The sequence below is a fragment of the Hyla sarda genome, chromosome 7 (genome assembly GCF_029499605.1).
Source record: "Hyla sarda isolate aHylSar1 chromosome 7, aHylSar1.hap1, whole genome shotgun sequence".
In the NCBI taxonomy this organism is placed as follows: domain Eukaryota; kingdom Metazoa; phylum Chordata; class Amphibia; order Anura; family Hylidae; genus Hyla; species Hyla sarda.
This window is the reverse complement of record NC_079195.1, coordinates 116273249-116285291: the sequence shown is the minus strand read 5'-3', so window position 1 is coordinate 116285291 and position 12043 is coordinate 116273249. Positions and strand designations below refer to the sequence as shown.

Genomic DNA, 12043 nt, shown 5'->3' with positions numbered 1-12043 from the left:
AGACTGCAGAGCATTGCACCCAAGTGTCTGTAGGAGACCCTAGCGGCGGCACAGTACTGGGCAGGGCACCTGAGTGTGAGACAGTCTCATTTCGAGTTATATGGAGGCTGTGCAGGATTTGCGGAACCCGCAGGCATAGTGCCTGACTGCCCGCGCCAGCATGTTTTGGGTTGGGTCCTTCGGGATCCCAATCCCACTGCAGCCCTCTAGTTGGAGTCAGAGTACCCAAGGCTACAAGGAGATATAAAAACAATTTTTTTGGACTGACCATGGTCCAAAAAAGTCTATATATTTTAGGATAGCTTATCAATATTAGATAGGGGTGGGGGTCCAATTTGTGGCACCTGTGATGTTCAGCTAACTGAAGGAGATACATTCGACTCACCTTGATTATGAGGAGGACAGGGGGGACCACAACATGAATGTGAACAGTGAGATTAACCTTTCAATAACTGGGAATAAGAGGAGACCTTAAATGTCACACCTTGTACTTTATTAATTTACTTGGGTAGCAATTTGCAGCACCTATACTGCAGTTATGGTGTTAAACAGATAATAGAGAAACTTATGGGTATCTTTTATAGACCATATGGCATACATCTACAATACATCCCTCAATTATGCACTGCAGCATAATAAAGATGAAATCACTTAATGATAGAGGAGACGGGCACAAAAATTGTCTTAACATGTTTTTATTAATAGAAAACATTATTTTTTGTTGCACATTTAAACAATGTACTTGGAACAGTATACAAACAGCGTCACATTTCAATGTCACTTTTATTAGGCTGTCCAATGCTTGTTCCCTAGTTTATATCTCTTCTTTTTTTTCAAGTTTGTCATTTCTTGACGTCAGTCCCCAGAAGCCTGTATTTAACTGGATATTCCCAAATCAAGAAATCTAGACAGACACACAGTTGTTTTTTCCAACAAAACCACAAGACAACATACTATACTGAAATGACACAAATGTTTATTTCTACACATGTATGAAAAGCAATAGCCTTGAAAGACTCTCTATGTTTAAAGAAAGACGTCCATTGCTGTCTCTAGAAAGTCCCTGAAAGTCTGTATTTTATTTACTTGCTTCCCTTTCTTGGTAGAAATGTAGCAGTACAGTGTAAAATAATTTTCCTGTTATGGAAGTATATATCCCTCATATATTAAAATGGTCTTCAACATGTTGCTGGGCTAAAAAACAAAAGTGGACTTCCGAAGCCAAGCCTGAAGTAGGGCATAGAGCAGCTTATATGGACCATAAAACATATTATACCAAGTCAAGTGAATATCTTAAGGTTAGTGTTGCCACAGTGTCAAGTCATGAGAACCCAAGTCTTATATGACCAAGTTTTTATTTTAAATATTGGTCGGCTTCTTGACTTTAATGCTAAGCTATACTTGGAATGCTACAACCAAAAAAGAGGCGTTAGGAAAATCTTACCAGCATATATGAGCTTAGAAACACCACATTAAGCCCAACACGCGTACACACAAACACACACAAACCAGTCCTGTATCATATCTATGCTTGCCCTAGGTATCACCAAAGAAACAATGTGGCATTGCAGAGAAGGCACCTCAAAAGCAAAATAAAACAATGTGAACATATTCTAGAAGCAAAGAGCAGTTGTATTCACCGAATGTCTTGGTGTGTAAACAAGGACCACTTTAAAATATAGTATCACACCATAGCTGAGGACTGTATGCCAATTAGGCCTAGATTTTGCCTTAACTTTAAGTCATCAACACATTAACAAGACTGGCATTTTATGGAAATAAAATTAAAGTTTACCCATTAATTATAAACGTGCAGCAGGGCACTTTAGTTCATCTCACACAATGCCTCCTTCTATTATGAATACATAACCTCGTGCACCAGCTGAAGCAATGCCATGCCAAAGACAGCGAAAGCACAAAAAAGTCTATGCGACTATAACTGCATGGATAAATGCTGTACACGTGAAATTCAATCTAAGCAGAAGTCTATTATTTCATCTATAGATCATCATCTAAGTCAGGTTACAGAGTTCGTAGGCACCTATAGAGGTAACCTATTGCAAATTCATTTGTTTGCTGATATCATTCCCAGAGCTAACCTTCAAGGGCTTTTCTACCTAAATTTATTTTTACAGAAATATGGGTAATGCAGATTAGGAATAAAGAGTAGCATCACTGCTCTTTCAGTGTCAATTTTACCTTGAGCTAAAGATGAGTAATCTAATACTGGCTGCAAGGACCTGAAAACCTATTAAGAAGACAACTGCTTACTTGCATGTCCCTAGCAACCAGACTATCAGACATGGCTCAACTTTTCAGTTCTACAGGTGCCTAACAATTTCAAATACTGTCGGGCGAGCATTCGGCCAACAGTTTTCTGACCTCCCCATACGCAGATGAACGTAATGTGTGGTCTATGGGGAGAGAAGGGGCAAGCTGCATCCAGACAGCTCTGTCATCAGCTTGACCCCAGTAGAACATTTGGATCAGGGGGTATTCCAACACACCTGACCCTTCGGTGGAGAGTCGGGAGGCTACCACGCACCTTAGACAGTCAGCCAAAGCTGACTTTAGTATAAAGTGAATGGGTACCACAAGTTAGGCTAACTATGCAGTAACCACAGTGTGAAAAGCAGTTTTGCCAGACAACACCACATTGCAAACTACCTGCAACGTAGCGTGCCCTCTACCATTTTTATAACTTGAGTACATTTTCCTCATACTTGTTTTCTAATTGTGTAGCATCTGTGCAGACCCCATCTCTGAAGAGCTTCTCACCACCCAAGACCAACCTGGAATTACTTCATTGAGGGGGTCACATGTTCTGCCTCTATTGTACGTATACCATTGACACCAGGTTAAACACGAGTGTTTGGCATCTCAGGCTGTGATTAGTCAAATTATTCTAAAAATGAATTTACTTTTTATTATTAGTCCAAAAAAGTTCTAACTGTTCCTGGTTATCACCTTCCTGTTCCACTATTCAATTCTATGAACTTTTTCTTCAAGGTGATCCAGCATTTACCCTATTATGCTTATAGTATCCCATAACCGCCCAGTCATTTACCCTATCCTATATTATTCTATATTATCTAACACTGTAGAGCTGAGGTTATGGCGATTCCTTTAAATAAGACTTACATACATTTTACACAAAGCACTGCCAACACTAGATGAGTGGCAGTTGTGAAAAGTGTTTTTATTTTTATACAGTAAAATATTTAGGTCAGTAAAGGGGAGGTAGTTGGAGTTTTTATTTCCAGTTGGGCAATTATTTAATGCAGTTAACCTTTATAACATTGTTAAGTGCTTTATAACTAAAGTGCTTCTGTCCAAATATTGAAAATATGTCTAAAAGAGCCGATGGGTGTGTACCAATACGTCCATCTCCAATTGAACAAATAGTGTAAGGCCAAAGATTTTTGGTATCATTTTTCACATCTGATCTAAATATTTACATGACATAAAAATGCAATTGAAATATTAAAGTAGTCTCTTCATTTACAGCACCAGGTTAAGTTTATCATCCCTATTGTATGTAGGTTTCTTCTAAATGGACAACAGCTCATATTCTGCAATGTTCATGCTAATATTAGGCTTTAGGCTATAAAGTCAACCACTAAAAAGCCGTGCATACACTCAAAAACCTACTAAGAATTGAATATTAGTATGCACGATTATGACAATGACATTATCACATGGCACTATTGTTATACTATGTTTCAAGCTTGCAGTAGTTTAGAATAATCTATCTGAATGTTTTGTAATTTACTATACTATGTTTAACCTATGATTATGACATTCAATACTTGCCATAACAATAGAGAACACAATTTGATAGTATTAGTGCCATTACAATATTATAGACATAAACATGACACATAAAAACATGACTTTATGTAGAGTAAAGTAGCCTTATGTATTATATTGGCTTATTCAGAAAATCAATTTTTAAATATATATTTTAGGGAATATCAGTTAATAGAGCGGATCCCCTATTTAAGAACCTCAGGGTAACAAATGGCTACAAAGAGCATCTTTCACTCTGAAGGACTTGGCACATCCATGCACTCCATGGATAGCACTTTGATTTTAGTAGGCACTGTGTAATGCTTTGTTTCCTGTGGCATGGTGCTAAGGGGAAATAATACACTTGCTTTCCATTTCTCCCCATGGATTACATCTAACTACATGGGTCTTAAGATTATCCTACAAGGATCATTTTTACCAAAGGGATTGTCCAAAGATGGACAAAGTGTTTAAAGCTGGACATACAATGAACATATAGCTATCGGCTGAATGTTTGTTTGGCTGTCGCTCCCTATCCCCCATACACATGGACACTCACACCAGGCATGTTCTGAGCATGCATGTCTCATGAATGGGAAGAAGGGAGAAAGCCACTGCCAGACACTTCTGGTGGTGGCTTTTATAAGGAGCAAAAGCATCAGACATGTTGAAACCCAACATGCCCAACTGTTCTCTCGAAAAAAGATATTCTTTATAGATGACTGCAGACACTGGAAATACATTACAGTTTTAAAACTATTTGATGATAAGATGATGTCTGTACGTTCTGGTTTTAAACAGTTTTCTTCCTGTCTAAATCATTTTAGAGCATAACACTTTTCAGCTGTTGACATATTTTTTATTCATCGATTCTATTAAGATGATGAAAAATCATTATATTGCTGTGAGTGATGCAACTGCATTCTTGTGTCTGCACCCAGAACCCAGTTGAACATTGGACCAATAACTATTTTGATCTCTGCACAGAATGTATTCCTTTATGTTTGCGTCATACCGGAAACACAGGAGAGAAAAATAAAAATCACATTTTTTTTGGTGCAAGTCATTTAAGTGCTTTTCGTTCATAAAAGGTACAGATAAAGTTTCCTTATGAAGCTCTAGTAGAAATTAAGAATAAGTGCTATGAGCATTTCTAGAAAGGTACTTCACCATTGACTTCAAATTAATTCTTTTTAACTATGTTATAAATATGCCACACAATAACTGAAGAAATGTCATAATATACAAAATGGGACGACCAAAGCCATGCCCCTGTACACGCTACCAAACACTACTAAAACAAGCTAATCTAGTTTGCAATGCCTATCAGGACCAATACCTCAAGCTATAGAACCAAATAACCTTGTCAACATTTCATCCCAGCACGTAATGAAATGGAAATTAGCATGCTCTTCTATTCCTGAGCCTCTTTCAGAGCTAAACATTTACTAGTGATGTCATGCTACCACTATATACTTTACATCAAGGTTGACTACTTTTTATCAATGTTACTTAACCATGCCTACCTAATAGATATTGTTACGGCTGAAAGGCAACAAGTTGGGTTCTACAATTCTAAACTGTTAGAGAATATGTCCATGGGTTAGCATATAGTAAGATGCTATGTTAACATTATATAGGCCTGTAGCAACCATAAGATAAAGCTAATAGTTCTACTGAGAACACCAACAAAAATATATAGAATCCCTCTCTCTCTGTGTTTTTGTACATTTCCATTTTTGAGGTGTTTATGCAAGAACTAGGAGTCTTAGCAAATGTTAGTATGCATACTGCCACAACTCATAAAACATTTACTGTGTCCTAAGTTCTGCAACCCACCCCTGCGTTTAAGCAGGATTAAGTGGTGGGACAGTCAGTAGCTAAAATAGCAAGACAGCAAAGAAACTGTCTAAAAGCCAGTCTGGTTGTACAACAGTAAATTAAATAGATACAAAACTCATGGAGCTTTTATCCCTTATGTACAAATTGTTAAAAATGGCACTTGTAAGTTTTCCTCTAATTGGATTTCATTCTTTTTGCAGATAGCCTGAGAGCAGTCAATAAAAACTGAAGAGAGAGCTGGAGTTGTGGTCAGTGCTTGATAATAAGATTTACAGTAGGTACAGATCTCATCAGTTTAGGATGAGAACATACAGCAACTGTAAAAGGAAAAAGTAAATTGGAAAAGAAAAAAAATAACAATATAAATACAGAAAAAACAACCAAACATACTAAAGCCTAAGGAAGGGACATTACACAGGGGAAAGCAAATGGAAGAAGAGATGAAAACTCAAGGTGAAGATATAATTACTTTAAGTACATAACTAAAAGAACACTGTGCTGGGTCATGTTAAAGTAATCATATTTAGCCTTGCTCTAGATTTGTTGTTGTTCTTATTGTTGATTTTAGCCACTCCTGTGGCTTCCATCTCCAGTGCGTAGTTGTCGAGCCAATATGGTCTCTTTTGATACTCTCTTGCAGTCAGTGGCGAGGCCCAAATAGCACATAAAATTTATAAAGCATGTGGTGAGGTTGTAGCGGATTCCAAATTCACTGGCAGTATAGTCATAGGGGAATGTGTGATGATAGTTATGGAAGCCTTCACCTAGAAAGAGAGAGCATAAATTATCAGGTGCCCTGACAGCAACAAATACATTTGACATTCACAACTGTATGGAAACATTATTATGTTGTGTTCAGTGTTAAAGAACTTGCCAGCTTTGAATGACCAATTTTTATTGAAGGGGTACTCTGCTGGAAATGTATTATTTTTTTTTTTAATCAACTGGTGTCAGAACGTTAAACAGATTTGTAAATTACTTCTATTTAAAAATCTTAATCCTTCTAAAATGTATCAGCTGCTGTATGCTACAGAGGGAGTTATTTTCTTTTCGAATTTATTTTCTGTCTGACCAAAGTGCTCTCTGCTGACACCTCTATCCATGTCAGGAACTATCCAGAGCAGGATAACTTTGCTATGAGGATTTGCTCCTTCTCTGGACAGTTCCTGACATGGACAGAGGTGTCCGCAGAAAGCACTGTGGTCAGACAGAAAATAAATTCGAAAAGAAAATAACTCCCTCTGTAGCATACAGCAGCTGGTAAGTACTGGAAGGATTAAGATTTTTAAATAGAAGTAATTTACAAATCTGTTTTACTTTCTGGCACCGATTGATTACATTTTTTTTTAAGGTTTAAAGGGGTTATCCAGGAATAAAAAAAACAGACCTTTTCTCTTTCAAAGACCGCTCCCTGTCAGTCTCCAGGTTGGGTGTTGTATGACAACTTGGATTCATTTACTTTAATGCAACTGAGCTGCAGAACAACACACAACCTGGAGACAGACAGGGAGCAGCCTTTGAAAAAAATTATCTCTGTTTTTCGATTCCTGGATAACCCCTTTAAATAGGGTGGATAATGGGTTAACCAAAAAATAGAATACATTAGGAACCTTAAAACTTTACTTTTAAAAAACACCTGGCACTTAAAAAATAGCAATGGCTACCACCAGCTGCAGCTCTTACCCACTCATATTTTTCTCTGTAGTGCGGCTTCTCACAGTGTTACTTCACACTAATAAAATTGGACGCATTCATATTGACACACTTCATGGATTATATATATGTATAATCATTTTTGTTACAGTCCGTCTTTTGTGGTATTACTGTTGCTCAAAACACAGTGAAAACACTGTACATATGTATATATACAATGGTATATACTATATGAGACTTCTACTCCTCTGTTTTCAAGGCCCTTATGTAATCGGGTCCCATATGGCAGCAACCAATGGTATATTTACTGTTCACCTGTTGTAAATGTCCCGATCCCTGCCCAATGCACAAATCCTGTCTATTGCACTGCGATTTGAGCAGCAGTAATCCATATAAAGACGGACTGTAACAAAAATTATATATAATGCATGCAGCGTATCCATGCTTCCAATTTCATTGTGTCCAATTTCATTAGTGAGAAGTAACACTGTGAATTGTGACTCTAAGGCTAGGTTTAGACTACGGAATTTCCGCCGGAATTTTCGCTTTGAAATTTCCGGCAGAAATTCTGCTTTCTATAATGCATAGTGTAGTGAATGGTTTTCTGTTCACAAATTCACACTTTGGAATTTGTGAAGCGGAAAATCCAGATGAAAAATCCGCTAGAAAATTTCCGCCTGAAGAAAGGGGTTGCTCTTTCTTCAGGCGGAAATCCTAGCGGAACACATAGCAGTCTATAGGAGACTGCAGTGTCTGCGCGGTCCTAGCGCCGACTAATTCAGTCGGCGCAGGCAGAACTCTGAATCTCCGGGCGGAAATTTTCTGCCCGGAGATTCCGTAGTCTGAACCTAGCCTAAGAGAAGACGCACTACAGAAAAAAAAATACGAGTGGGTAAGAGCGGCAGCCGTGGCGGCCATTGCCATTTATAAAATATATAATAAAAGTGAAGTTTTAAAGAGGTATTTTGGCCAAACACATCTTATCCCCTATACCTATCCCCCCGTGATCTCCGTGCAGCACCAGCATTCTATGCGGGGCTGTGTCTCCAGTCTCAGAAACCTCTTTGTTTCCGGGACTGGAGACGTGACGTCATGCCATGCCCACTCGTGACGTCACACCATGCCCCCTCCATTCATGTCTATTGCAGGGGGCGTAATGGTCATCCCATAGACATGAATGGAGAGGGCGTGGCATGATGTCATGAGGGGGAGTGGCATGACATGACGTCATGTCTCCAGTCCCAGAAACAAAGAGGTTTCCAAGACTTGAGACACAGCCCCGCATAGAATACGGGTGCTGCACGGAGATCGTGGGGGGTCCCAGCGGTCAGACATCTTATTCCCTATCCTATTCTATTTTTATTATATTCATATTCTATTTTTGGTTATTAATTTCGGGAGACCTCATGTATATAGTAGTGGAGTCACATACTTCAGAATTTAGTAGATAAGTGTTAGGCAGTTTTATACTGACGACTTTGCGTTTAAGTTGGACGTGAAAATGGAAAATGTGATTTTTAACACTAAAATGATGGTGTTACATCAAATTTCTCTTTTTTACAAGTGATAATACGAGAAAATGGACCCCACAATTTGAAGCCCAATTTCTCCCAGTTAAGAAAACACCCCATATGTGTATCTTAAGTGCTCTGCTGGCACACTACGTCTCAGAACAGAAGGAGCGCCATTGGACTTTTGGAGATTTCTGCTGGATTTGAAGTAGGGGAGCATATACACTTACAAACCTCCCATGATGCCAGAACAGCAGAACCCCCCCCCCCCCATGTGACTCCATTTTGGAAACTACACCCCTCACAGAATGTAATAAGGGGTGCAGTGAGCATTTACACCCCACTGGCGTTTGACAGATCTTTGGAACAGTGGGCTGTGCAAATGAAAAATTACATTTTTCATTTTCACGGACCACTGTTCAAAAAAAATCTGTCAGACACCTGTCGGGTGAAAATGCTCACTGCACTCCTTCTTAAATTCTGTGAGGGGTGTAGTTTGCAAATTGGGGTCACATGTGGGGGGGGGTTCCACTGTTCTGGCACCATGGGGGCTTTGTAAATGTACATGGCCTTCAATTCCAGACACATTCTCTCTCCAAAAGCCCAATGGTGCTCCTTCTCTTCTGAGCCCTGTAGTTCGCCCGCAGAGTACTTAACATCCACATATGGGGTATTTATATACTCAGAGAAAATGAGGTTACAAATTTTGAGGGGCTTTTTTCCTATTACCCCTTGTGAAAATGAAAAATTTGGGATAACACCAGCATTTTAGTGAAGAAAATAAAATGTTCATTTTCACGTCCAACTTTAATGAAAATTTGTCAAACACCTTTGGGGTGTTAAGGCTCCCTATACACCTTGTTACATTCCGTGAGGGGTGTAGTTTCCAAAATGTGGTCACATGTGGGTATTTATTTTTTTGCGTTTATGTCAGAACCACTGTAAAATCTGCCACCCCTGTGCAAATCACCAATTTAGGCCTCAAATGTACATAGTGCGCTCTCACTCCTGAGCCTTGTTGTGCGTCCGCAGAGCATTTCACGCACACATATGGGGTATTTCCGTACTCAGGAGAAATTGCGTTACTAATTTTGGGGGTCTTTTTTTTCCTTTTCCTTCTTGTGAAAACACCAGCATGTGTAAATTTTTTTAATCTTTTTTACACTAACAGGCTGGTGTATACCCCAACTTTACCTTTTCATAAGGGGTAAAAGGAGAAAAAGCCCCCAAAAATTTGTTGTGCAATTTTTCCCGAGTACGGAAATACCCCATATGTGGCACTAAACTGTTACCTTGAAATACGACAGGACTCCAAAGTGAGAGAGCGCCATGTGCATTTGAAGCCTAAATTAGATATTTGCATAGGGACGGACCCGGATGCAAGAATTAGACTTGCCTACCCTACGGCAGTGTTTCCCAAACAGGGCGCCTCCAGCCGTTGCAAAAATCCCAGAATGCCTGGACAGTCAATGGGTGTCCGGCAATACTGAGAGTTGTTGTTTTGCAACAGCTGGAGACTCCGTTTTAGAAACTGTGCCGTACCAGAGGTTTCTCATTTTTATTGTGGGAGGTGGGGGGGGAGGGGGGGGGGTAACTGTGTAGAGGTATGTGTATATGTAGGGTTTTACGCTTTATTTTGTGTAAGTGTAGTGTAGTGTAGTGTTTTTAGGATACATTCAGACTGCCGGGAGATTACAGCGAGTTTCCCGCTGGGAGTCTGAGCTGCAGCGGAACATTTCTTGCATCTCTAACTTGCAGAGAGAGACTAACTGTAAACCCCCGTGGGGGGGGGGGAACCTCCAGCTGTTGAAAAACTAAAGCTCCCAGCATGCCCTTTGGCTGTCGGTGCATGCTGAGGGTTGTCGTTATACAACATCTGGAGGAACACTGGTTGGGAAACACAGAGTTAGGAAGCAGACAATGTTTCCCAACCTAACTCAGTCTTTCCCAACCAGTGTTCCTCCAGATGTTGCAAAACTACAACTCCAAGCATGCCCTGACTGCCCAGGCATGCTGGGAGTTGTAGTTCTGTAACATCTGTCCCTTCAGATGTTGCAGTACTACAAATCCCAGCATGCCTGGACAGTCTCAGCATGCTGGGAGTTGTAGTTTTGCAACATCTGGAAGTCTATAGCTTAGAGACCACTGTATAGTGGTCTCCAAACTGTGCTCTTCCAGATGTTGCAAAACTACAACTCCCAGCATGCTGAGACTGTCCAGACATGCTGGGAGTTGTAGTACTGCAACATCTGAAGGGAAAGATGTTACAGAACTACAACTCCCAGCATGCCTGGGCAGTCTGGGCATGTTGAGAGTTGTAGTTTTGCAACATCGGGAGGGCTACCATTTGGGCACCACTGTATAGTGGTCTCCAAACTGTGGCCCTACAGATGTTGCAAAACTATAACCCCCAGCATGCCTAGACTGCCTTTGGCTGTCTGGGCATGCTGGGAGTTGCAGTTTGGCAACCCCTAGAAGGCAGCAGTAAAGATCGCTTTACTGCTAACTTCATTGCTGCTCCGCGCCGTCGCCTCCCTACCTCCGCTGCTGATCTCCGCTGATGATCGCGGGTCTCCACCGCAAGTACCACATCCAGGGGTGGGCAGAGCGGGGGGTTTCCATGGTAACCCCCGCCTTCAATTGCCATTGGTCAGTAGTCATTACTGACTAATGGCAGGGGATAGGTGGGGGTGGCACTGCCACCTTGCTCCTATCCCTTATGATGATCGGGGCTGTCACTGACAGTTTCGATTATCCCTTTTTTCCGGGCGATCGGTTCATCAGAGACCCGTTCAGTCCGGAATTGCGCAAATCGCCAATCTGAATTGATCGGCGATTTGCGCCGATTGCCGACATGGGGGTCTCAGGACCCCCCCAGGCATTTGCATGGGATGCCTGCTGAATGATTTCAGCAGGCATCCCGGTCCGATCCCCGTCCGGGGAGCAGCAAGGACAGGAAACTCTCAGGGCGTACAGGTACGCCCTGAGCCCTTAAGGATCGGGGATGCAGGGCATATGCATACGCCCTGCTTCCCCAAGAGGTTTATCATTTAAGGTTGTGGCCATGAAAGCAATCACTTGGGGGGGGGGGGGTGCAGCCAATAACAATGATGTGATCAGTGGACAAACAAGCATTTTCCCAATCATAGGAATCATTTAAGGTTGACGTGGATAGGGGGAGTTGGAGCAATACTGGGGATATACCATTTGGAAATTTGCAGGTGGCTAATATACACTGCTCAAAAAAA

The 12043-nt window shown here is 40.8% G+C and overlaps 1 protein-coding gene across 2 annotated transcripts in view; it reads right to left on the bottom strand.

The window, feature by feature from the left end:
- Positions 1-679: 679 nt before the first annotated feature.
- Positions 680-12043, bottom strand: part of SCD (stearoyl-CoA desaturase) — a 55969-nt gene continuing 44605 nt past the window's right edge. For both annotated transcript variants that reach the window (XM_056530506.1, XM_056530507.1), the window contains exon 6: positions 680-6395. In XM_056530506.1, coding sequence (XP_056386481.1) covers positions 6196-6395 — 200 coding nt within the window. In that variant the 3' untranslated portion in view covers positions 680-6195. The remainder of the gene's footprint in view (positions 6396-12043) is intronic.